At 42.6% G+C, this 27,905-nt stretch overlaps 1 protein-coding gene across 1 annotated transcript in view; it reads left to right on the top strand.

The window, feature by feature from the left end:
- EGFLAM (EGF like, fibronectin type III and laminin G domains) overlaps window positions 1–27,905 on the top strand; it is a 179,100-nt gene that overhangs the window by 84,663 nt on the left and 66,532 nt on the right. The window contains exon 7 of the mRNA XM_044232521.1: window positions 12,165–12,331. Within this exon, the coding sequence (XP_044088456.1) occupies window positions 12,165–12,331 (167 nt within the window). The remainder of the gene's footprint in view (window positions 1–12,164; window positions 12,332–27,905) is intronic.

Here is a 27,905-nt window from a genome sequence, read left to right as displayed (position 1 = left end):
ATTTTTTTTTTTAAATGTTGGTTCTTTTCTTTGCCCTAAGCCACATGGAAATGGAAATGTATTGACACATGAACTGGAGGCAGGGGGATTAATGAATCCTTTACCACTAATCTCAGAGGCCACAACACACCTTACTAACTACAGTAGTGTAAGCCAGGCAAAACTCAACATGGATCTGACCATACATCTCTCTCCTCTCCCCCCATCCCAAGTTATTTATTGCTTTTGTTTTCTTATCATTAAAGGAGTATCGGTATATGGCAACGCTTCAAATAATACAAACTGCAAAACTAACTTGGAAATTCCCCTTGTTATATTATTTCATATTGAATTATAACTTGTGTTTTGGAGCTCTTCATAATATGTAAGTGAATTACCAACTTTTTTCATAGCATTTTACTAGAATTTATAGCAATAATTAGGCAAACGGCTACAATATTTAACAGTGATGTAGCCCTGTGTTGGTTTTCCTACCCCCAAAAGCACAAAGCTTAAAATATTTAAAGAATTGTTCTTATACAATTAATTAATTTGGGGAATAATGGGGGAAAAAAAGGAGAAATCTTCCTTTCCTTTCAAGAAATGTTGAGGAAGTTGCACCCTTTAAGTATAAGCCTTCCTTACCACCACCACCAGAATTAGAAATAAGCAAGAATGGGCTTGCTTGATGTCAGCTGAGATTTCATATTAACAAGTGGCCCTTCACAAAAAAATTCCTTTTTCTTATCTTTAGTTTCCAAATCCAAGATCTTAGCACCACCTTCCAGACTAAGGCCTGATCCCAGCCATTCTGGAAGCCAGCAAGTTCCTCCACGTAGGCTCAAAGGGAAGGATGGTCCTGAATGCTTTTGCAGAGGTCTGACCTACAGTTTTACGATTTGATCCCTTAAGGATTCCATCCTTCCTACCATGAGTTACCCTGATGTAATCCCTGGTCAGATTGATGGGAGGTCACATAAACTGAGTTCTTGTGCAACCGCATTGGGAACCATTTGTAAACTGTCAATGAAAGTGTGCTCTCCAGTTGTCCTGCTTGGGACACATTGCCAGGTGAGTTTATCATCACCCCATTCTATCCATCTGTTTGTCATTTGGTTAGGTTGAACCAATTCTTAAAGAAAGAAGGCTGAAGTTGAAGTTGAAGGTCAAATAATGCATCTTTTTTTTTTTTTTTTAAATCTCTGACTACTTAGTGGTTTTGTACTTTTCTTGGCAATTCATTTTAGTATGGAGCAAATCCTGCATAAAACCAGTCTGCAAAATGGACAGAGAATCAGAGGCTCTTCTGTGTGTGAGGTTTTCTCTTCCCCTTTTGTGTTTGCCCTGGATAATGTGGGATCATGTCTCTTCTCTTCATCTGTAGTGTGTAGATTCCCAAGGGGCCCATGAAGAGAATTCAAGGGGTCCTTGGTCTTTGGTTGGACAAAAATTACATTCTTAGCTTATCAACTGAAATTTAATGTTCCCTTCCAATATGAATGTGGTCAACAAAGCACAGTAGTATTAGCAGTTTCTGTGGCTTTGTCACTGATGGAATCACAAGTATGTTCTTATCCCATTACAACTGTTATATGTATAACAGTCTCAGGGTTCCAGTCATGCTTATCACTACTTTGAAATAATTGTACTTACTAAATGCATTGCTAGGTATTATTACTTAATGTATTAGTAAAGATGTGTGTCTTATTATCATAATCATAATTTTTATTGTTTAGATCTGTGTTTTCAATATAATTGGTATCTTTTTTGATCCTAAGTATTTTATTTGACGCAGTTAAAAATATTATTCTGAGAAGGGTTTATAGGTCTTCCTCAGACGGTTGATGTGGCACAAAGGTGAAGACTGTTGTCTCTGATCAGGGGTTGGCAAACTTTTTTTTCACAGGGTCAGCTAGTCAGTATTTTGTGCTTTCCCAGCTCTATGGTCCTGTCTCAACTACTCAATTCTGCCACTGTAGCAAGAAGGCAGTTATAGACAATACCTAAACAAATGGTCATGATTGTGTCCCCAAAAAACTTTATTTGAAGCTTTCCACCCCCTGATTTAGGACATTGTGTTATTCTTAAGGCCAAATTTTGAAGCTGTTTCAATTTATCTTACCCAACCATTATCAGATACGTGGTATGTGCCTGTGTTCATCCAGACATGCGCATATTGAATATCTTCTTTGTGCAAAGCATGTACAAGAGATTTAGGGGTCAAACAGCTCAGTCTCTTCTTGGCCAATCCAGTGGGGAAGGCAGAGGAGAGCGTAGTCTCAAGCGGTGAGTGGTGCAGGCAGGGGTAGGGACCAGGGGCCTAGAGGAATACCAGCCTGAAATCTGATACAGTTTTGAAGGAACCTGGGAAGGCTTCTTACAGAAGCTAAGAAGGACACTTTGGTGATAACCAGGAAAAAGGGAGGAAGACACAGCATGAAAAGAGTCAAGACGCAAGAAGCTACTTGAGTGATGGTTTGGAGGCAAGAGGAAAATGCTCCTGGGATTGCTTAGAAAGTCTGAAGCTCTACGAGGCAAGAGATAAGGCTAGATGAGTAAAGGCATAATACCTTGCCACAAGCAAGAAAAGGTCAGACTATGAGCAAGAAAGGCATAATAACAGAGCTCACATTTGTCCTAAAGGAAATAGGGAGCTATGGAAAGCGTTAAGCAGGAGAGAGACTGATAGTATTTGCATTTTTGAAAGATCGCCCAGACTTTCCCAGGAACACAGAGATGAGCAACACAGTCAGCAAGCCTCAAGAGCTCACAGCCTAGTACGAAAGGATATATATATATATATATATATATATATATATATTTAGAAGGTGATATAATCCGTGTAATATTAGAATCAGATTTAAGGCATGGGAGAGTCCTGAGCAGAGTAGTTCTGTTTCTGAGATGATGCTTAGAAGGAATAGCATGAAGGAAAATATTTGGGAAAGGAGCCTCCCAGTCATCTAAGGTTCTCCCGAAAACATTAAACCATGGGATATTAGGTTGGATGCTGAGGGAGGGAGACCACACATATCTCTGGCATACTATAATTAGGCTTTTGGTCCACTCCCTCTCAGACCAGTCCAGTGGCCTCTACTGTCAAGGCCATTCTGGATGTTCTGCTGAATCCCCTGGAGGACTGTTTTCTGCACCAACGAATTCCATTTTCAAAAGTATTTCCCTAGCACAATTTAACCATTCTTAGCCCAGTTTCCTAGTTAATGTCTGATGCTTGAACTTCCTTCCTCAGCCCAGCTCCAGCTTTCTAGAGAAAGGGTTCTCAAACTGGGACTAGTTACTGATTAGGAGGTAGTAAGACCAGGTGAGGAGGCCTGAGGGAAAGTTTTTCAAAAGTGAAATAAAACAGAAAAGAGAATACCAGAAAGTATCACACATAGTAAAACTAGGGATTATTTTATGAGATTTTATGAGATTATTTTATGTTTCAGTTGTGTGTGTTCACATATGCGTGCTATGTCCTGGGTCAGTGTCCCATGTGTGTCTTATGCGGTTCATTCAAAGATTGAAAGACAGTGCCAGAGAGCATGATGTATCTAGAGCATGTTTGAAGTGAGACAGTCTTCATTTGCCACTTTGTACGACACAGTAAGCCATAGATTTCTCTCCGTGTCTGACAAAATGTGCTTTCTTTATTCTTAGAATTTTAGAGTTGAAAGCTCCAACTTATGTATTCTAGGAAAAAGGAAAACAACTTTGATTCCACTGTTTTTCAGATTATGGGTTCATCACACTTCCGTGGGTGGTGAGATCGACTTAGTGGGTTCTTACCAGCTGGGAAAAAAATAACAAAAAGAAAAGAAAAGAAGAGAAAGAAAACAGCAAAATGAATAGAGTAAGGTTAAATAGTTTTCCTTGAAATTTTTTTTTAGTTTTGTACTCATATGTAAGTCCTATGCATACATACCTCTATTATGGGTATACTGGGTTACTGTGCGTAAACGTATTTGTTACTGTGAATCTGTTAGAGTTAGTGAACCAAGTCCAACCTGTCATCCTGTTCAGAAAGCCTCTGTTGCATCCCTCATGGTCATCCAGTTTCACTTCGGTATAGCCACTGATGCAGAGCTGGACCATTTTAAGGCAGCTGGCTTCATTGTCAACCATTCCTAAGTGCCATCACAGAAGGGTTTCCCTTAATGTTGAGAGACGAGTGCTGCCATCAGCTTCCCTGTAAGGAACCGCTGGACCTCCTAGTCCACTATAGACATCACGGAGGTGTCTTTGCCATCTCTGTTTGGCACACATGTAAAGACACGGTCCTATACTCACTGTCTGGAGCCAAGAATACTGCCCTTTGAGCTCTGTGTCAAGTGGAGAGGAGTACAGATCACCTCCTGGTGAGTGATCAACCTAAAAAACTACATCTCCCCAGGGTATGGGAGTGGAGCCATTCAACAGCCTCTTGCCCAGAGAATTCATATTGAGTGTGTTACCAATTTATAAAGTCCAATTTTATGCTGCCTGCCTTCTCCATAGATTTTTGCCATATCTGGTTTTCTTTGTCTTTATATCTGTGCTGTTGGCTTAAAAAAACAAAACAACAGAGTAGAGAGCCCAGATATGGACCCTCAACTCTATGGTCAAATAATCTTCGACAAAACAGGACAAAATATATAGTGGAAAAAAGACAGTCTCTTCAATAAATGGTGCTGGGAAAACTGGGCAGCTATATGTAGAAGAATGAAACTCGACCATTTCTTACACCGTACACAAAGATAAACTCAAAATGGATAAAAGACCTCAATGTGAGGCAGGAAACCATCAGAATCCTAGAGGAGAACATAGGCAGTAATCTCTTCGATATCAGCCACAGCAGCTTCTTTCAAGATATGTCTCCAAAGACAAAGGAAACAAAAGTGAAGATGAACTTTTGGGACTTCATCAAAATCAGAAGCTTCTGCACAGCCAAGGAAACAGTCAAGAAAACAAAGAGGCAACCCACAAAATGGAAGAAGATATTTGCAAATGACAGTACAGACAAAAGGTTGATATCCAGGATCTATAATGAACTCCTCAAACTCAACACACACAAAACAGACAATCATATCAAAAAATGGGCAGAAGATATGGACAGACACTTCTCCAATAAAGACATACAAATGGCTATCAGACACATGAAAAAATGTTCATCATCACTAGCCGTCAGGGAGACTCAAATTAAAACTACATTGAGTTTTAACTAGAGTGTAACTACCTTACACCAGTTAGAATGGCCAAAATTAGCAAGACAGGAAACAACATGTGTTGGAGAGGATGTGGAGAAAGGGGAACCCTCTTATACTGTTGGTGGGAATGCAAGTTGGTGCAGCCTCTTTGGAGAACAGTGTGGAGATTCCTCAAGAAATTAAAAATAGAACTTCCCTATGACCCTGCCATTGCACTCCTGGGTATTTACCCCAAAGATACAGATGTAGTGAAAAGAAGGGCCATCTGTACCCCAATGTTTATAGCAGCAATGGCCATGGTCACCAAACTGTGGAAAGAACCAAGATGCCCTTCAACGGACGAATGGATAAGGAAGATGTGGTCCATATACACTATGGGGTATTATGCCTCCATCAGAAAGGACGAATACCCAAATTTTGTAGCAACATGGGCGGGACTGGAAGAGATTATGCTGAGTGAAATAAGGCAAGCAGAGAGAGTCAATTATCATATGGTTTCACTTATTTGTGGAGCATAACAAATAGCATGGAGGACATGGGGAGTTAGAGAGGAGAAGGGAGTTGAGGGAAATTGGAAGGGGAGGTGAACCATGAGAGACTATGGACTCTGAAAAACAATCTGAGGGTTTTGAAGGGGCAGGGGGTGGGAGGTTGGGGTACAAGGTGGTGGGTATTATAGAGGGCACGGATTGCATGGAGCACTGGGTGTGGTGCAAAAATAATGAAGACTGTTATGCTGAAAATAAAAAATAAATTAAAACAAAACAACAACTACAAAAAAAACCATAATATAAGATTTTACATTTTCCTTTTGAACTGGCTTTTCCCTGGTGTTTCTGTATATAGAGATCATTTTGAATTTTTATTCTGTCATGCATCTTATTTGTAAGGCCACTTCCCAGGCAACTATTTGCATTTCCTAAAGTTTTTCTGGTTATTTTAGATTTTCTTCTTACTTTTGTTGAGGTATGATTGACTAATAGAAATTGTACAGATTTAGGTTGTACAATGTGGTTTCTTAAGGGTGTATAATATGATTTAATATATGTACACATTTGTGTAATTATAGCCACAATCAAGTTAATTAATATATCTATTATTTCACATAGTTACCCTAGTGTGTGTGCCTGCATGTGTTGAGAACACTTAAGAATGACTTTCCTGGCAAATTTCAAGAATATGATACAGTATTATTAACTATAATCACCACAATGTACATTAGATCCCCAGAACTATTCATCTTAAAGCTGGCAGTTTATACTCTTTGACCAACCTCTTATATGTCCTACATTCTCCAGTCCTTGGCCACCAACATTCAACTCTCTGGTTCTTTTAGTTCAACTTTTCTAGATTCCATACATTAACGTGAAATCATACAGTATTTGTCTTTGTTTGCCTGATTTTGCTTAACATAATGTCCTCATTTTATCTGTGCTCCTGCAAATGGCAGAATTTTCTTCTTTCTCATGTCTTCTTCTATATATTTCATTATATATTATATATAATGAAATATATTAATATTTATATATTAATAATTAATATATAATATATATATTATATATATAATTATGTATATAATTAATATATATTATATATAATTAAATATACACACACATCACATCAAAGGCAATTATGTTCAACTTTTTCAAGTCTTTCAAAAACATTTAACATAGCTGTCACTTCCTTTTTTTACTCATATTCATGAGTTTATATAATTAAATAACATCATTAAATAACAAACATAAAAGTCATAAATAAATTTAGGAATGAGCATAACTGACTCTTGACAAGCCACTAGCTGAATTAGAGGGAACAAGTGAAGCTCATTGGTTAATTTGACAAGTTGGTTAAGTAGAGGTTGATAAGGAAAGCTTTGACTATGTGTGATACGCACAGGAGTATCATATAGTCACTTACTACTTATAGCTAGTGTTTTTTATAAGTTATACCCATCTTTTTTTTTTTTTTTAAAGATTTTATTTATTTATTTGACAGAGAGAGATCACAAGTAGGCAGAAAGCAGGCTCCCCGCTGAGCAGAGGAGCCCCATGCGGGACTTGATCCCAGGACCCTGAGATCATGACCCGAGCCGAAGGCAGCGGCTTAACCCACTGAGCCACCCAGGCGCCCAGTTATACCCATCTTTTAAATAGATTCATTGATCATTCATTTCCGGGACCCGTATTGTCTTTGGATAGTCCACACTATATTTTCCATGTAGCCAGTGCTTAATGTGGTCAGATCACAGAGCGAGCTCATGTTGTTCTTCTCTCTCCTCCACACACAGGTACTCCATTCCTTTTCAGTGATGAAAACCCAAATACATCTAAAATCTAACTCAAGTTCTTCCTGGTCTCCTTGACCTTCCCCAGCATTCCAGTTCACACCGAGCCATTCAAATACAGTTGACCCTTGAACAACATGGGTTTGAGCTGTGTAGGTCCACTTCTGTTCTTTTTATGATAAATTTAGTACTGTACACGTATTTTCCTTATAATTTTATTAATAACGTTACCTATTCTCTAACTTACTTTATTATAAAAATAGAGAGTATAGTACTATGGAACATGCATGATATATGTTAATTGACTTAATGCTGTTGATAAGGTCAGTAGTAGGATGTTAAGCTTTTGGGGAGTCAAGAGTTATCCATGGCTTTTTGGCTGCACAAGGATATCACCCCTCACCCCCATGTTGTTCAAGGGTCAGTTTATAACACTTGAAATATGCTATTTTGCACTGGCTTCTTACCGGTCCTTAGAAATATATTTCCCAATTACATTATAAACTCCCTAGGAATGGAACTCTCTTTATAGTTCCTTGGAGCCTCCTAGAATATAGCTTCTGTCATGGATGCCCTGATGATAATTAATCATATCCCAGTTGAGTAGCCCAAGGCAGCCACCTGCTGGGTTTGATGGTACCAAGATAAATGAATGTCCACATAAGATGAAATTGGCAATAGGTGAGGTAGTCAAAATGCCACAAGAAAGGGAATAAGACTTAAAAATATACCACCCAGTGGTTCTATGACTTCAGATAAATTACCTTTTCTCAGTGTTCACATGGGTAGAATGAGAGGCTGGACTAGATCAGTGACTCTTAAAGCTTTTGGGGTCATGATTATCTTTGAGAAACTGATAAGAAGCTAAGGCCACTTTAGTAGGAACAGAAATGATGCTCACACGTAAATTCTTTCATGTAATTTCTGAGAGCCCTCAGACATCTGGACCAGCTGATCTGTAAGATATTTGATAACCAGGCTGGATGCTAACATCACTGGTGGTGCTGCTTCTTCCCACGACAGTGAACCAGTGAGTCTCAATGACTTGAGTCAAGTAATGGGGTTCTGCTGACTGTAGTCTCTCTGCCCCATCAGACCCTCCTGCTGCTGCTGAAACACCTCCCAAAGGCATTTGATCTCCTGGGATGTGGGACGCCCAACCCAACCCTATCCTATTATGTGGAAAAGTGTTTAAAGTGCCCACCAGGCTGGTGAACTGCCCATTTTTGCTTGGGATGGCAGCACATTCCTGGTGTACTCTCCCCACCACATGCCTTTTTGCTGATGGGGAAATTGGCAGGCCGGTGTGGTTATGAGGATTTGACTGGCAACTCTGTAGTCAGAACAGAATGATTTTCTTTAGGGGAGAAAGATAAAGCTGTTGTTCAAGGGTGATCTGACACAATCCTTTTGCCTAGTTATCTCTCTCTCCACTTTACCTTTGCACTTTTGTATGAAGAGACTCTAAAAACATTTAAATGTGAAACGGTGACAAAATCAGAGGCAAAATGTTAAAGGTTTTGGGCTGGTATTCAATCTGCATGAGCTTTGCTCTCTCACTTGACATCATGAATTAAATGTTAATGATTTCAATCTCTTCTTTTCTGAAAAGATAGCTTTCCTGCATTAAATGAGCAAATACAGTATTTCTACCCTGTCATTTCCACCTAAAGATTGTAGCAGATATTTGCAGGTCATCCTGGGTAAACAGTAGCACATTCTGAGAGCAGGCACATGTCATTTCCCCTATAAATGCCACCGGAAAGCTTAGCAAAGAACAGGAACGTTTTAGCTAAAGATCACATCTTTTCTGTCAACTTTTAGGTATCCCTGGTGGCTTTCCTCTGTGATGTGATTTTGTTCTAATTTGGATTTGTAAATGTGCTTCCGTCCGCTCACTGAGATTTTCTCTTTGATGACAAAGTTAGTTTATACAAGAAGTCCATCTTTGGGGAAAGGATATCAAGAAAGAGAAATGAGCCCTGCTTCCTCCAGTGAGCATGTCCCATGACCGCTGCTTCTCCAAACAGATGAATTCTTAAGGGACATGGGCCCCACAGACTCCTTGTTTGCGTGGTGAGCTTGAGGAAACATCTTTGATGGGGCTTAAGGACTCCATTTGGCTTTTAATTCCTGCCAGTGAGAGATGAGGCAAGCACATATTCAAGAAATCCATGGGTCATCCAGGCATCTCCTTTCAGCAAAATAAGGCTCTACTTCCTTGCCTGATAAGTTGTTCATGAAGGATAAACATCACTCTTTTTGCTTTCTGCTGTCCCCTAAATATCTGTGAGCAGAGGCATTTAACGATGGAAAAACTGAGAACTGCTCAGGAAGCAAGCTAAAGGATGGAGAATAGCCTGCCCAACCACGATTGCCCCAAGTTTTCTTTTCCTTTTTTTTTTTTTAATTAACACATAATGTATTATTTGTTTCAGGGGAACAGGTCTGTGATTCATCAGTCTTAAAATTCACAGGGCTCCCCATAGCACATACCATCTCCAATGTCCATCACCCCGCTACCCCAGCCCTCCCACTCCCCTCTCCTCTAGCAACCCTCATTTTGTTCCCGGAGTCTCTTATGGTTTGTCTTCCTCTCTGGTTTTGTCTTGTTTCATTTTCCCTTCTTTCTGCTATAATCCTCTGTCTTGTTTCTCAAATACCTCATATCAGTGAGATCATATGATAATTGTCTTTCTCGGATTGACTTATTTCACTTAACATAATGCCCTCTAATTCCATCCACATTGTTGCAAGTGGCAAGATTTCATTTTCTGATGGCCTTGTAATAGTCCATAATATATATCATATCATATGTTATATGATATATATCATGTCATATGATTGACATACGATATAATCATATATCTATATATGATATATATGATATATATCATATACATTCCATCATATATATGTATATATAATATGTGTATGTGTGTGTGTGTGTGTGTGTATATCTTACATCTTCTTTATCCATTCATCTGTCATTGGACATCTCAGCTCTTTTCACAGTTTGGCTATTGTGGACATTGCTGCTGTAAACACTGGGATGCACATGCCCTTTTGAATCACTACATTTGTATCTTTGGGGTAAATACCCAGTAGTGCAATTGCTGGGTCATAGGGTAGCTCTGTTTTTAACTTTTTGAGGAACCTCCATGTTGTTTTCTAGAGTGGCTACACCAGCCCTAAGTTTTCATCCAGTATCAAGGATCTTCTTAATCTAGCCTTTCCCTCTCCGCCCATGTTGGCCTCACCATTTATCAGCTGTGTGAACTTGGGCAGGTTACTTACTTATTTAATGCCTCAGTTTCCTCTGTAAAAAGAAGAGAGAGGTGTTTAATATTAGTATCTCCTGCATAGATACATGAACAAGATTGGTTCTCTACAAGCACTTGACAAATGTAGCTGTTCTTAGCTGTGATCACAAAACACCCGCCCCTGGGACCATGACCTGAGCCAAAGGCAGAAGCTTAACTGACTGAGCCACTCAGGCAGCCCCCAAGTTTCATTCTGGAGTTCGTATTACCTGGGGTGCTCTTCTCCCTGCTGGGATACTGCCCTCTAGAGCAGTGCTATCCAGTAGAAATTTAATACAGACCCTATGTGAAATCAGAAGTTTTCTAATAGTGGCATTAAAGAGACAATAAGAAAAAAGTGAAATTAATTTTAATAACATATGTTTTAACCCTCTGAATCTAAAATATTATCCTCACAATGTGTGATCAGTAAGATATTTTACATTCTTTTTCTTCCTCTGAAATCCAACGTATGCATTACACTCGTGGCCCATCTCACTCGCTCAGATGAACTGTATTTCACCGGCTGACTCACCCTGGGGCTAGGGGCACCGTACTGGTGCACACAGTATAGAGGAATAAGCAGGTGACCTGGGGTGGTCTACTCACTCGGTGATGTGGGTAAGTCCCCTAAATAATGGCCAAAATACGCCAAGTGTTTGCCACATGATGCCAGGCACTCTGCTGAGGATATAAGTTTATTTAGTCTTCTTGACAGTCTTCTTGGATAAGTACTTTCATTACTTAGAGAAGTTCAGTAGCAGCTGGTAAGTAGGAGAGGCAGGATTTGAGTGGCTTTCTTTGACCCCAGGGTTTGTACCCCTTACCCTTTGCTGATTGCCTGCCAGGTGGGAGCCCTAGGCGAGGGTCTGCATTCTCCGTTGGGTTTTTAGAAGAATGTATGAAAATTCAGTGAGTTGGCACAGTTGTACAATTTCATTAAGTGCAAGAATGGCCGTGACCCATCTTCTTGGGTTTTCCCATGGAAGCTCATGCAATTAGTCACCCTATAAAACTTGCATTTGTTTACTTTGTGCACAGATTGTGAATAGATGGAATCTGTGCCCTCCTGACCCCTGGGAATGGGGACGGTTAGGGGAAGGCTTGTTTATGAAACATCTGGAAGGCAAAAGTCCTTGAGAATGAACTCCCGTGTGCGGATCTTTTCACCATAGTCAAGCCCATGCTGAGGAAAAACAGATGATCTTGAAACAGTGCTTTAAACTGACCCTACAAATGATCTACTTGCTTTTATTGGCAGGGACCTAATAATTAGGACCTATGATTTAAAATCAAGATGACTTTTAGATAGCTAAAGTCCGAATGTGGTCAGTTTACATGGCCGGCAAGCTGCCCTTCCCTTTTGTTCCTCCTGAATTACTGCTTCTTGTTTTGTTTTTATAATCAATAAAGGCCGGATTTGGATACGAGCTGGACCTTAATCCAAGAGCAGATCCAGATGGACTCCATGGTTATCAAGGGCCTGGATCCGGATACCAGCTATCAGTTCGCAGTGAGGGCTGTGAACGCCCACGGCCGCGGCCCCCGCAGCCAGCCCAGCGACACCATCAGGACCTTCTGTGAGTACCTTGGCTCTTTGGGAGGACAGATATAGCTGCTTTGCTGAGGTTGCCTGGTGAGGACCCGCCTGCCTGGGGTCTCTTAGGCCCTTGCAGAGGGACAGCCCGCCCTGAGGTTATCTTCAGCTTTTCCTGCTGTGCTTTTCCCAGCACTTTGGAAGTTCAAGGCTCTCCACAGGGACACGGGCTGTTTCTATGTACAGGAGGTCAGCAGAAGGTTTATTTCTGCCTCGTCCTTGGGGAGTCCAAGGTCAGCGTTCTTTCACAATTACAGAACAAACCACATACCAAGATGATGTGTGGCCTCCCCCTACCTCCTGGCCTTTGCCTCTTTTGAGAAAATGGGTTCATCTGGAGAAAAAAAATAATAATGCTCTCAGACTCCTCGGGTCTAGCATTCATCTCCATAACCAAGGACACTTAAGTTATATCAGTCCCGTGGAATGATAGGGAGAATTGAAGTCACTGGTGCACCGGCGTGTAGCTGGGGGTAAAGGTTCCTGTTTGTCATAATGCCTCCCTGGGGAGGGCTCGAGGACGCTTGGGCCACTGGCTGTCATATCACCCAGGGATTTTGTGAAAATTCAGATTCTGATTATTGTCTGGGGTTGAAGAAGTTCCTGCAGGATTCAGGTAAGAACCACATGTTGACTACTTAGACCACCTGGTCAACCCTGGCTTAGAATATTTGTCTTTTGGAAATGGGGGCACAGTGACAGTGACGGAAACTTAGAGCACTGTGGTGGGGAGGTCTGAGAACTGGAATGTTGGCATTGTTTTGTTTGAAGACTCTGTAATCTTTTAGTTTTAACAACAAATTCCCTCCAGTTCCTGTGTCTAAAGATCCCTGCTGCTACTTCAGGTCCTCTTGACCTAGAGAGGAACTCTCCAGAAAAGAAGCCGGCCTTCATTTGGTTTTCTTTCCCTTTCCCTATGTTCATCTGTTTTGTTTCTTAAATTCCACATACGGGTGAAATCATGCTGTTTGTCTTTTTCTGCCTGACTTATTTCACTTCGCATAATTCTCTCTAGTTGTTGCAAATGGCAATATTCATTCTTTTCTATGGCTGTGTAGTATTCTATTCTAGTATATACTATATGTGCCACATCTTCTTTATCCACTCATCTGTTATGGACATCTGGGCTCTTTCCATATTTTGGCTATTGTGGCCATTGCTGCATAAACATTGGGGTACAGGTGCCCCTTCACATCAGTATGTTTGTATCTTCTGAATAATATCTAGTAGTGCAATTGCTGGGTCTATATATAGGGGAGCTCTATTTTTTAAATTTTTGAGGAGCCTCCATACTGTTTTCCAGGGTGACTGTACCAGTTTACAATTCTACTAACAATGTAAGAGGGTTCCTTTCTCTGCCTCCTGGCCAACATCTATTGTTTCATGACATGAAATCAGAGAGGGACATGAACCATAAGAGACTCTTAATCATAAGAAATAAACTGAGGGTTGCTGGAGGGGAGGCGGGGGGGTAAAGGGGTAACTGGGGGAGGGGCATTAAGGAGGGCACGTGATGGAGTGAGCACTGGGCATTATATGCAACTGATGAATCACTAAATTCTACCCCTGAAAATAATAATACGCCGTATGTTAATTAAATTGATTTTAAATTAAACAAAAAGAAAATAAGCCTACCTAACCCTGCCAGTTGCTTTCTACTGGCCAGCACAGAGCCCTGTTTATACTGGTTAGTCAGTCTCAATAAGCTCCTCACCATCCTTACACGGCATCCGCATGGCTCATGGCCAAGGCCGTGGCTGTGTCCAGGGATTCAGATTCACCACGTTCCCCAAGTCCTAGCAATTTTGGCTTTTCTGAAAACAAAACAATAAAAACAAAACCAAAAAACCTGTACCCTAACCTTGAATTTCAGGGCTTCTTCCTTCAAATTGAATTGTTGGGGGTCATGGGGCTTGGCGAGGCCACCCCACACACGTATGTACACACACGCACACACACACACACACACACACACTCTCATACACTCGTGCACTCATACATACACAGTAACTGTCATTACCCAGCAATTGTTTCATGCTCCTCCTTCTTTAGGATTTAGAAGCTAAAACTTCCCCAGTTATATGACAAGGGATAGAGGGCCTTCATTCCAGAAAAAATGTTAACAATTCTATTTCAAATCCAGGACGGGTCTCCTTTCACTCTTGCTGAATGAAATCCTTACTATCATCTTTGGTTCAGCTTTGGAGTGTGTGGCCAAAATGGGGGCAGCCGTGGCTGGAGCGGGACCCGGGATCTGCCTATGTTTCAACACGTGCAGTCTGTCTTTCTGCAGGGCGAGCAGGTGCTCTGTGTTCTCTGTGCGGTGTACTTCCCACCCACCGCTTCCCCAATGTCCAGTGCCTCGCTCCAGTCTTGTGAGCTGCCCCATGCTCTTTTCCTCTGTGCTTTCTTATATGTCCTTCTCCACATAGACAAAGAGACAGAAGGACAAGATGTGACCACTTGTGCTGGTCCTGGGTGTGGGTGTGGAGGCTGCATGCAGTCCCAGAAGAGGACAGAGGTTGGGATGCCTCTTAAGCTTTTTTTCTTTTTTCTTTTTTTTTAAAGAGGGGGCGCCTGGGTGGCTGAGTGGGTTAAGCCTCTGCCTTCAGCTCAGGTCATGATCTCAGGGTCCTGGGATTGAGCCTCACATCGGGCTCCCTGCTCAGCAGGAGCCTGCTTCCCCCTCTCTCTCTGCCTGCCTTTCTGCCTACTTTCTTTCTCTCAAATAAATAAATAAAATCTTAAAAAAAAAAAAAAAAAAGGAAACACTAGTCTGGGCTTACAGTTTCTGATGCTTATTCCCCCCGGGTGGGTGGCAGCTTTGTGAATGAAGTGGGATAAGGCTTGTGAAATTGCTTCACAGATACATAACGTTACATTCCAATTGGTCTCCTGTGTGAACTACGACTGTATCGTTGCAAAGTAATTATGGGTCGGGGTGGGGGCTGATTCAGTGAGAACTCTCAACTATGAAATATTCTGAAATAAATAAAATTTAACTGTGTTTTACATATATACAGCTACTCAGATCAGGAAAACAGAATTGATTAGAGGGTTGGTTTCAGGAAGGCATGAAATATCATAAGTCGTATTTCAGTTGGGAGTTTTTTCCTCATGATTGCTTCAAATATTTTAGAAAACCCTGTATTCTGCCACATTCACACTTCTTATTTTGCTATTAGTTTAGATTATTAGTTTCCCAAACCCATATATAAAATAACCTAATTACCAATTAGCACTTATCTGAATGAAAATAAATTCTCAATTTCAGAGCTACCATTGCAAAAACCTCCCATGAGCCAGGCACTGCGCTGAGCACATTACTTAGGAAATTCCATGCTAATTCTTTTGGTTTTTTAAATTTATTTACTTATTTGAGAGAGCGAAAGAAAACATGCAGAGAGGATGGGGGGGCGCGGGGGGGAGAGGCTTGAGTGAGGAGCCTGTTGCGGGGCTTGATCGCACAATTCCAAGATCGTGACCTGAGCCAAACCAAGAGTCAGCATTTCACGGACTGAGCCACTCAGCTGCCGCTGGATGTTGATTCTCACAGAATCGCTGCGCTGGAGTTTTAATTAACATATAATGTACTCTTTGTTTCAGGGGCACAGGTCTGTGATTCAACGGTCTTACTTTTTTTTTTTTTCCTAGAAAGTACCAGGTTTTATTATCTTATCAAAAAAAAAAAAATTAAGTAACAGACAACAGTGTGAGGTGGCTGTAAGATGTGCTCACTCCCAACATAGCCAGAGGGAAAAGGACACGGCGAGGGGGAGGAGGGCAGTGCACAGGACCCAGCCAGCTGGGACCCCAGGTTGTAGGGGTGAAGGATGCAGGAGGCAAGGGCAACTCCCCTGTACCCCAGCCAGTGGGGACAGGAGAAGAGGCGGCCTGCCAGACTAGGCCACCAGACCTCTTCTTTGTGGAGCAGCAGGGTCACCGATAACAAGCTCCAGGGCCAGGGCTCCATCAGCCCTCCCCATCCTCCCGGTTTGCCCAGGGAGATAAGGTTTCCCCTCACCGCAAGGTCACAGCGCTCACCATAGCAAGGTACCCCTTATAAATAAAGATTCCATATTTTGCCAAGAATAGTCATTGAAAGGCAGGATTTGAACTCAAGCTTCGCTGACTGCAAAGCCACTTCCCTGAGCCAGATTCAAATCAAAGGAGGTTCTTACTTTTCTACTGCAAAGTAGCATGAACACAGCAGGGTCAGCAATTAAAAAAGTACGAGAAATAGTTCTTGGGGCATCTATGGACTAAGGACAGTACAGAACAAAGCTATAGAATTTTTTTTTTAACTTGTGAGGTATACGGTACATACAAAAACAGGAATAAAACATAGAGGCAGGCCTGAAATCCACTGGGAATCGTCAGCATTGACAGCCGGCAGCCCTTCTCTTCGGTTAGAACCCAAGCCAGTGGTGAAATTTTGAAGGCCACCTTTAGTATATGTGCTGCCGAAGCGAGCACAATTTTGAAGGCCACCTTGAAGGGATTTGTGAGACCCGTATTTGTGCCTGTTGGAGAGTCCCCAGTCCTCATTGCCCCTCCTCCTCCTCCTTACCTCAGGGTCCTTCTCACAGGGGTGTTTTCTTGGTGTATGTAGTACCTTCTCTGCTTCCTCAGTGGTGAACTTCAGAACAGAATGTTCACGCTGACCACCAAGGTGGAGAGTGCCCACCAGGAATCCTTGAGACCCCACCCTGGACGCCACCATGGGCTGGGCCCCTCTGTGGCTTCCATTAGGCCTGCACCCACCTCCTTTCCTACGGAGACATACCATCTCAGCTCTACTGACAGGGCTCTGACTTCCCCTGACCTGTTAATGTCAGACCCTGTTCGCCCCATCACTGCTCAGAGGGGCCCTTGGTGGCTCTCAGTTGCTAGTGTGTGTGGTCAGTGAAAGCCGGGGCCCAGTGTTCTCCTTCCCTGGTGCTCACCCGGAGTGAGGAAGGGCAAAGGTGTGATGGCTTCTCTGACGTGGTGCCCGGTGGGCCCAACTTCCACATCTTATCTCAGCTCTACCAAGTTCCAAGTAGAATGGGGAGAAAATACCAAGATGTTTCAGGATCCAGGGACTCTAACAAGAAATAGAATCATTTTGGTGACCTTGAGTAACAGTGATGCTCCCCTGTATTTACGTCCATCCTCTCCTTGGTGACCTTCCACACATATCAGGGCCTCTGCTGTTCCCCTGAGGAAAGGCAAACATAAGGTCACGGTCTGCCACTCCTTACCCCATCCTGCTCATTTTTTTGTTGGTATTTCTTCAAGAAAGAAATACCAACAACATTATCATTTGCCTTATTGCTTGGTGGTGTGCTTTCCCCCAGAGGTTTATCTCAGAAAGTACCCGGTCAGAGCAGGGGGCTCTATGGAGCCTCAAGGACACAGGCACACACGTGTGACTTTGTAAGACACGTGTTGGCCCCATCTGGTGGCCATTTATTGGCTGGGATCCAGGCTTAGCTGGGTTGAGAAGGATAGAAAGAGTAAAAGAGGGCACAAACTGGGGATAATGGAAATGGTAGAAGTAAAAAGCCAAATTTTTTCTTTTGTTTTCCCAAAGACAGATGAAAGGGAATGAACGAGAGCTCACATGGTTGGCCAACTGTCGCCTTACATAACCTTTGCTGGAATTGGAATTTGGTCCGACCACCCTCGGCCACTTAAATTTCCCATGTTCTATCTTCGTTATTTAGTCAGAGAAAGAACCAGTAAGTTCTTCACTGCCATGCACTTAGTATTATCAGGGCTGTCCCAGGGGAAGGTTCTGTTTTGTTCCTCAGAAACGCCATTTTGTTCTTTCCTGCCTTGAGGCTTTTGTACCCACTGTTTCCTCTGCCTGGAACTCTCTCTCCCAGACCTTTCCCTGACTGCTGCTCGCACCCCTCTAGCTCAGCTGTCCCTTCCTCAGACAGGCTTCACGGCACCCTTCTTCACCTCAGCCCCATTCCTGTTGTAATTTCCCCAGAGCACTGCACTGCCTGAAGCCACTGTGGTCTCTGCATCCCTCCTCTAGGATAAGCTTTGTAGTGGACTTGGAATGCCTTGCTCAAGGTTGTGTCCCCAACACCCTGTACCAAGTAGGTGCTCCATAAATATTTATCGAGTATGTGAATAACTAAATGTGACTTCAGACAAGAGCCCAGGACTACTTTGGAGGCTGGAAACTTTCTACCGCCACTGCCTGGGGAATTCAAGAGCAGATGGAGGAGAAAGGGAGTCTAGAAACCCACCAGGTTTCCCCATTGGCAAGGTTCACAGGAAAAGTCAAACTCCAGAATTGCAATGTGTCACAGAAAAGAAAAAGTAGTGTAGAGGGAGGGAGGGAAGAGGGGGAGGGAAGAAAGAGAGAAAAATCTGGGGGTTTACGTTCAAGACACTAAAGGATGGAAAAGAAGCCTTTGAGAGAGAGTCCAGTGATCAAAAGTGCACAAGTTCCTAATAGGGGGTGAGGAAGGGAGAGACATTTTCGGACCAAACCCATGTTTACTCCTGTGTTCTTTCTCGATCATTAGAATAAGGTTTAACTTTTCTATGCTAAATTTGAGTGCATTTTTCCTTTGGTTTTAGGTAATCTAATTATGGTCTTAGACCTTCAGAGATTGCTAGGAAGGTGTGAGATGTCCAGTATGGGTTTGGTTTTCGCCACACGTTATCCCCAACCCTCTACCCTCCATTTACTTTAGGAGTTGGAGAAACACTCTCTTCCACTGAACTGAAACAACCCACCTGGCCCAAATCAATCAAATGTCTAGAGTAGACCTGGTTTTATGACGTTCCCTCTTCCCCGCCCCCCGCCTCCCCCTTTTCTGGTCTCTACCTTCCTGCCCACTAGGACATTGCTGCTGGTGTTGGCTGTGTATCTGTTTATACCCTCACCATACAAATGTCTGCAAGTGAATCTGATTGTGCCTGGTGTTGCTCCGAGATTTGAACCCTTGTCTTTCATTGTCTGTCTCCCCAGAGACCTGCTTAGCATACTGGGGTTCCTCAGAACATGTTGTCCCATACCTAGCCACAAAACAGATTTCCTTTATCTCCAGTCACTAGTAAGGGCTCCTATTTTGTAACAATGCCTTGAATTAGCTCCAACAGTGAATAGAGGGGAAGCGAGTGGAGACAGAAGGTAGTGGCGGGCACCAGGGATGGGTAGGAAGCAGACAGAAAGGGTCTGGAAGCAACTTCTCCCCAAATCCCCATGACTTCTATGTATAGCCTACTGCCTCTTTTGGTCAGTGCCTATGAAAAATCCTCACCAACCCTTGAAAGTTCCTCAATGCTCCCAAATATTGTACCTTTAGATGGAGCAGACTCTCCATCTAAACATCTAACAGAATCTGTTAGGCATGTCTGGATCTGAGTGCCAGAACCATTCTCTTATCACCTTGCTGTAAGAACTCAGGAGTGTCACTGAAACTCTCTGGGCCTCAGTGTCCTCATCTCTAAAATGGGTACAATAATGTCGGGGGTAGATAATATTTCCTACATCTAAAGACCGTTTTGAGGGAACACATGCGAAACAGAGATTATGACATCTACCCACGTTTCAAGATGAAGGAGATGTTGGTAAGTGTTTCTTCCGTGCATAATTACTGAACATGTAACTGACCAGGGGATCGCCCACCGGACTCTCACTTTTCCTTTATGACTCCATACCATGAGTTCTGCTTCTGGGACTTGAGGGCATTAGAATGTCAGAACTCAGAAACAAAGATTCAGGGACAAAAACTGTCCTGACAGAGTGGAAGAATAGAAGAGACTACAAGAGTTAGGTCAAATAGAATCATTAAGATGGATGTGGTTGGTTGGTTGGTTGGTTGGTTGGTTTTATAAAGATTGCAGATTTAAAAGACATCAGATAATGAAAACTGCAAGGCACAATGAACTTTGCTAACAAAATTTCATCTCTCTCACCACTCAAGCACATCCTGAATTCAGGCAAGAAGAGAGAGAGAAAAAGATCTCATAGTTATAATACTGTACCTTTCCCTCTTATTTGCTTGTTGTTGTTGGTTTTTTTTTTTTTTTGCTTTTTTTTTCCAATTTATTTGTTTTCAGGAAAACATTATTCATTATTTTTTCACCACACCCAGTGCTCCATTATTTGCTTGTTTTTAACCTCCCCAAAGTTAGCCATTTACTTAGACAGGGGTCAGCAGATTTTTCTGTAAATGGCAAGGTAGTAAATATTTTGGGATTTCTGAGTTCACTTTTGCTGTTGTAGTGTGAAAGCAACCATAGACAATAAAAAACGTGTGTGGTTGTGTTCCAATAGAACTTTATCAGTGGGCATGGGAAATTGAATTTCATGTCAGTTTCCTGTGTGACAAAATATTTTTTCAACCCTTTTTTCAGTCATTTAAGAAAGGAAAAACCACATAACTTGTGTACTATTAAAAGGATTAAAGAAGATGATTTAGGTGATGTAAGCAAACTGTATTTAACACTTTGCAAATTGAGCAGTCTCTCTTCTCCAGGCTCCGGAAAGCTGCAGAATGGGGTAGGAGGCAAGAGGCTTCTGAAGGATAAAGAATGAATAGCAGGAAAAGAAAAATAGAAAATCAATCAGGAAGGAGATAAGCACAGAACTCAGAGCTGGCTTGGGTGTTCAAGCTTGTCCTCCTGGACATACCACGTTTCTAGTCAAGAGGGACATTTACAAGGGACTCAGAAGATACCTAGGTCGCTGTTTGCTGATGTGCTAACCCTGGCAGAAATGACCCTATCTTGGGCCTAGAAATTTCTTTCATCAATATAAAAACAGATTTGGCTGGAGGGCCATAGTTTGCTGACCTCTGTGGTATGTGTTACTGGGGTTCCTCCCCCCAGATTTTAGGAGACTGTCCAGGAAATTTGGGGACTCTACTTGGTAGCAATTTTGTCAAACTTGGAAAGAATCCATTAATGCATACTAATGAAATTGTCTCCTTGATGGAAATTGAATTTCCCCCTGAAATTTCATTTTAATTTTCATATAAAAATTCTGAAACAGATAAGAGCCCCAGAGAGCCCGCCACCTAGGTGCATTTGGGCAGGTCGGTGCTGCTGTCCAGGGACAGCAAGAAAGCTGAGGAAGTTTGTTCTGCTGGGTGCTGCTCCCTGAGCTTGGGTTCGGCCTATAAATTGGTGAGCTTCATGGATGCATAAATCTTTAGAATGTAAGAGGGAGAGAGGGACCAGACCGGGAGGAAGAACAAATCATTTGTTTCCCTGATAGCCTAGATAAATCTGCATTTTAAGTGAGCAGTTTGTGCATAAACATAATTCGGAACTGGATTTTCCATTCAGGTGCCCTCAGCTGTAATCGCTCCATTGATTTGCTAATGCCTCGATGCATGTAAATCTGAGGGGTGCTCTTGGACACAGCTTTATTGGTTCTAAAGGGAATGATTCACTTTGCTGTTGAAATACCTGCTACCTTGTAATCGTTCTTCTGAGGCCTCTGTACCTCCTGCAGTTCCATACGTTTGCTTAGAATCACTACGCGGATGTTTTACCCCCTCTGGCTCACTAAGAAGGAGAGACTAAAACAAATGAGAAGAAAATAGAATTTTCCAAAGAAGAATCGCTTGTGACATTCTCGTTTAGGTCAGCTGCTACTCTGGCCACACTATGAGCAGCGAGCTACTTTGTATTGAGCTCTGTCTCGATGGATTTTGAAGCATTCAAATATGGAAGTAATACGCAAATATTCTTCACTATTTTTCCTTTCGTTTCCTTCTGTGTCCTTATGACCCATTTTGTTCTTTCTTTTGTATTCCTTATTTCATGGCTAAACTTTCCCTATTTCCTTTGGAGCACTTCTTGGTTTTACACAATTCTCCACCAGGATTGTCTCTTACCTTCGAAATCCCCGAGTCACTGATGTTCTCCCTTGGGAGAGGAAGTCCATAAAATCAGCTGGATGCAGGGACAGACACAGAGGAGGGACCCAGTGCGTGCTAGCTGGGTCTGATGGATCGCGTCTGATGGTACAAGCAGATACCAAAAGTAAGAAGCAACTGTGGAAGGAAAGTTGACTTCTCTAATGATCTCCCATGTCAACAGGCTCCAGCAGGAAACAGAGACACAGTTGTTCCATTCGAAGTGAGTTTAGTGAAGGATCCTTTTGCAAGGAAAGCAAAGGCAAGCAATTGTCAGAACCTGGAGGCAGACCAGGAGAGCCATCAAGCAAGAGCTGTGACCTTCAGCCGTGTGCCCCGTGACAACCTCTGGTATGGAGGTTGGAGAACAGAGACGCTGACTTCTCTCCCCCATCCTCGAACTTTCCAGATGGTCAAATCACAGCTGGTGGCCTGACAGGTCAGCCTTCCAGGGCCTAGGGCAGAGTGGGGAGGAAGAGAGGAAGATGCTGGGGGACAGATGAAAGGAATCTACCAAAAGGATTACATAATAGTATCATCTCATATAGGAAGAGATTGTGCCCTTACATGGATTTCAATAATACAGATTATGTTTTTGCCTTTTAGTCTTATTCAGAGCAGGAACCTTATCTCATTCATCTTTTGCCTTTTTAACTTTTGCCTTGAACAGAGGAGATAGTCGGGTTTCACAGCCAAACTTTTATTGGTTGAAAGTTTATAAGCTCAGAGTGGGGAAGGACTGATTTCTCGTTTTGCAGATGAGGAAACGGAGGTCCAGAAAGACTCAACAGTCTTCTCAAGGTCACTTAGCTCCAGGTCCTGGATAAGAGTGCAGTTCGGTGATAACCTTATTGTCAGCTTGATTCCTAAAGTTTGTGGGATTTCTTTTTCCTAAAGAATCAGTTCTTCCAAGTTATTTTACAATATACCGATTTGCTCCTTCAAACAGATACTTAGTACCCACTGCCCTAAATACTTAGGCCAGCACTGTTTCAGGTGCTGGGGATTCAGCGGTGAACAAAACAGACAAAAAGAGTCCCTGACCTTGCAGAACTTATGTTTTAGTTAAGGCAGACAGACAATGAACAGATCAATTAAAAAAATGTAGATAGTATGTCAGATGGGATAAGGGCTATGGTGAAATGCACAGCAGTCAAGGGGATGGGCAGTCAGAGAAACCTTCCTGAGAAGGTGATATTTGAGTGAGAAAAATGGGGTGAATTTTCTGGATATATGTACCTGGCCAATAGATCAATTGATTTATCAATTGATCTGTCTACTATCATCTATCTAATCTATCCATCAATCCACCTGGGAGAAGAGTGTTCTAGACAAATTCAGAGTCCCTGATGCAAGAGCATCCTGGGATGTTCAGAGAACAAGGAGGATTAGGGGTGAATGGATTAGGGGTGTTTGGGAAGATGCCTGTAAGGAGATGAGGTAATGAGGGGAGATGGGGGAAGTCATGGGTAACGGTCGAGTAGGACTTTGGAGGCCATTTGACATTGCTTTTACTGGAAGGGAGGTGGGGAGACTGAGGGTTGGGGGCTTGACCAGAGGAATGAAAAGACCTTAGGTTTCAATGACAGAACTCTTACTGGTACATGAAGGGGCCAGAGTAAGAGCTGTGAGACCAACCAGGGAAACCACTGCAATCATTGTCAAAGCTGAAATAGCTTTTTTTGTTGTCTTGAAATAGAAAAAGCAACCCCTACCTATTATTAGAAAAAACACTCAAACAATATTAAAAATGTAAAAAAAAAAAATCCAAATAGAAATTCCATCTAATCTCAGCATGCAGGCATAGCAACTATTTACATAGTGATGTATGATCTTGCAGGATTTTTCTGAATCCAGTGCTGAGATCATGGTGCATATAATTTTTCTGTGTAGCAAAATGCTATGCACATCTTTAAGTACCAGCGAATAGAGATCTACATCATTGATTTTAATAACCATGGTGTATTCCATTGGGAAGCTCTACCATGTGATTTAATTCTTTACTGATGGACACTTAGATTATTTCACTATTATATACAAAGACGGGCCTCCCAATAATGCCCTTATTTAGCTTTCAGCTTGGCCATGTTTCTATTTCCCCTTCTGATATCTCGATAACGGCAGAGCAGGTCAGGACTGTTATCCTTTCCTTATATATACTGATAGATGGACTCGTATGTGCAGGTAAGGATGGCTTCTGAGCCCTAAGACTCTCACCTTCTAACTCTTCTAACTCTTAATGAGTATGTTGATAGGTAATGTACATAGTAAAGCACATTGTTCACACACACTTTTAAGACAAAACTATTTTTCAAAAGAAAAAAAAAATCATCCTCCTTGAAGCTCAGGTCTCATACTGGAGTTTTTGTTTCCAGCGTCTCATTCCCACCCGTGCGGTGAGCTAGAGATCTGGCAGGAAACCCTGATCAGCGCTGCCGTCTTACTCAAACCCCAGTGTCTACCATATTTAAAGATATAAATGTATGTCTCTTCTGGCCTAGTGCAATGTTGCTTCCATCAGTAGTCCTGGTCATCTGGTTGTAAAGGGATTCCGAAGGCCAAATGTCAAAAGGCTCACAGACATGGGGGAATGATCAACCATTGCTCCTCAGGAGAAAGGAGATGTACCCACTCAGCAGATAGCGGTAGTTCACAAGTCATCCAGCAGATGGCAGGAGTCCCCAGACTTACAGAGCAGGAAGAGCCTTTGGGATCAGTTTGTAGTCCCCTGAGGTGGTGGAGACCCAGAAGAGAGAAGTTCCCTGCCCTTGCCTCTCATGATTGACTTCTTCCATAGTTAATGGTCCCAACCAACACCGGAGAGAACAATTCATTTTACATTTGCATTTCTTCAATCGAAAGAAAAGTTTGCAAACACAAACTGAAATCTGCACAGAGAGCTGAGGGCTTTGTAACACCCTGTTTATAACCGATGCTGAGTCCTCATGGTACCAAGGACCAACCGATAGAGTGAATTTCTGAAATAAGATGAGATAAAGAGCCATCAAATTTAGAAAGAATCAGAACAATGAAAATTACAAGAGTGAGAGGTAAAAAGGGCTATGAACAACTTGAAGTCAGGCCTTTTTTGGTTTTGTTTTTTGGTGTTTTGCTTCATACATCACCATTGGTAATTATGTTAAGTCTTGAGGATGCTCGAGACAGTAAAGAACCTAGTTTCTGAATCTACAGTGATTCTTTTACCTGTTTAAGCACTCTTTTGCCAATTCATGTTTAAAATGGGCATGTAATGCCTCTAATATTCCAGGCAAATTCTGGGTGCTGGGGCTTAGCAGTCCACAGGATAGACGATCCCTTCCCTCATAGAGCCCATATGTGGGAGAGTCCGTCTCAGAAAGTAAGTAGATGATGAACTAAAATCTTTATTATATTGTAATACATAAGGAATATGTTCTTAATGATGAGTCTTAAGAGGAAAAAAAGAGAGTAAGAGGGCACAGAGGATGGTGGGAACTGCTGTTTGGGATAGCTACCGAAAGAGAGATTTGAGCGGAGTCCCTCCATGTGGAGGGAGCAGCAAGTGTGCAGATTCTGGGGTGACAGGAGGCTCAGCATACTCTAGGAACAGTAAGGAGGCTTCTGTGGCAGGGACACCGTAAGTGAGAAGAAGGACAGGAAATGAGATCAGAAAGGTAGCCAGAGGCCAGGGGTCAAACATTGTAGGTGTTGATGAAGACTTTGGGTTTTATTCTAAGTTAGATGCAAAGTTCTTGAAGTATTTTGAGCAGCTGAGTGGTATAATTTGACCTACATTTTAAACAAGATCTTTATGGCTATGGTGTAGAAATGGACAGAGGGGAGGGGAGCCCAATAGAGAGGCAATTCTGTATGACTTTAAGGAGAATATCCATGAAAAAGAAAATTAGAGAGCCAAATCAAGGAAGTTTGAAACTAGCAGGTAGTTTCAGGACCTAGCCAAACTGCCACAATTTTCTGATAAGGGACTGAAACACCACCAGGTTAAGTGACTAATTTTAGGTCCCGGTTAGTGGCCATGTGTGTCAGATTCACAGAACTTCTGGCCAGTGCTCTTTCCATCTCCTACCCACCTTTCTGCTGCAAAGACCCCACTTGCACTCATGGTCGGGCCCTGCCACTTAAGAGCAGGGTCACTCCTTGCCACCTACACTTAATTTCCGAGGTCTCCCACGTACTTGTAGCTTCCTTTCAGAGCAAGGAGATAGTTGCTTCTGTGGTCCCAGTGGGAACCTTCCACATGAGCTTCTGGAGATGCCTCTTTTGCTATAAGGGTCTGCTTCTTTCAGCCAGAAGTACTGGTAGTCTTTCTTCACTCTTGTTGCTTCCCAGAATGCCTCCTGACCCATTTCTTTCTATTTTTCCCCCAAAAATCTACTTATTTATTTGTCAGAGAGAGAGAAAGGGAGAGAGAACACAAGCAAGGGGAGCAGCAAGCAGAAGGCTAGAGGGAAGCAGGCTCCCTGCTGTGCAAGGAGCCCGATCTGGGACTTGATCCAAAGACCCCAGGATCATGCCTGAGCCGAAGGCAGATGCTTAACCAACTGAGCCATCCAGGCTTCCCTTGTCTTACTCATTTCTTAAAGGCTATCTGGATGCCTGAATGATTTGGGGGCACCATAGAGGAGTAGTTCTCAGCTGGGGGTAGTTTTTCCCCCTAGGGCTCAGCTGGCCATGCCTGGAGACACTTTTGGCTGACACCAATGGGTAAGGTACTACCGGCGTCCAGTGGGTAGAAGGCAGGGAAGCTGCTAAGTGCCCTATGACACACGGGACAGCCCTCCACAGCGAACAGCGACCCATCCCAACATGTCCATAGTGCTGAGCTGAAGAAGGACTCTTAAGATTAAAATAAATGAGAAAATCTAAACTTTGCTCTCAGTAAAATGGCAGTCACACTGGAAAATTGAGTAGCATTCAGAAATCAACTAGAGTGAAGTATTTCTAAACTTTTGGGGGCTGCGACCCCCCCCATAAGAAGAAACAGTTTGCATTGCAGCCCAACGCATACAAATGACGCTGTAATGTGTGTGTGTGTGCGCACATGCGCGCACAGATGTCTCCCGGAGCAATACTAACCTGTGCTGAAGGCAGAGCTTTCTATTTTTATATCATTTGGTTCCATTAAAAAAAAAAATGTGGTCACACCCCAGTGAATTATTTCTATTCACAAATGTGTTCGGAATCTGGAGTTTGAATAATACTGAACAAAATGTGTAAGAAAATTGAACACAGTTTCATATAAATCCAGGTTAGCACAGAAAGGCAAAGAGCAAGGGCATATTCTGTATAGAAGTCCCCAAAAGGATCAGCCATTAATTTCACAAGTAGTTATTCTGGCCAAACATTTTTTCAGAGAGAAATGAACCAGTTCTTGCCTTCCTGGGGTTCGCGATCCAGCTCAGTGGACAGACCACCACTAACTACCTGTGCAGTGATGTGCTGTATACAGAATGCACTGCAGCTCCGAGAGGAGGGGACAGGGCTGGGTTTTGTGGATCAGGAAACTGGGAGGTGGATTGGCAAAGGCTTCCCAGTGTGGTAACCTGAGGGATGGCTGAGTGGGATTTCTCCGAAGGGGCTGGGGAGGAAAAACAAGAGAATCCAGGTAGAAGGTTTCCTGGGTGGGGTGTTGAGGGAGATTGTTGAGGATGCACATGAGGCCAAAAGATATAGGGGCACGAA

The sequence above is a fragment of the Neovison vison genome, chromosome 1 (genome assembly GCF_020171115.1).
Source record: "Neovison vison isolate M4711 chromosome 1, ASM_NN_V1, whole genome shotgun sequence".
In the NCBI taxonomy this organism is placed as follows: Eukaryota; Metazoa; Chordata; class Mammalia; order Carnivora; family Mustelidae; genus Neogale; species Neogale vison.
Note: the sequence above shows the minus strand (reverse complement) of the source record. Positions and strands in the feature narration are given on the sequence as shown.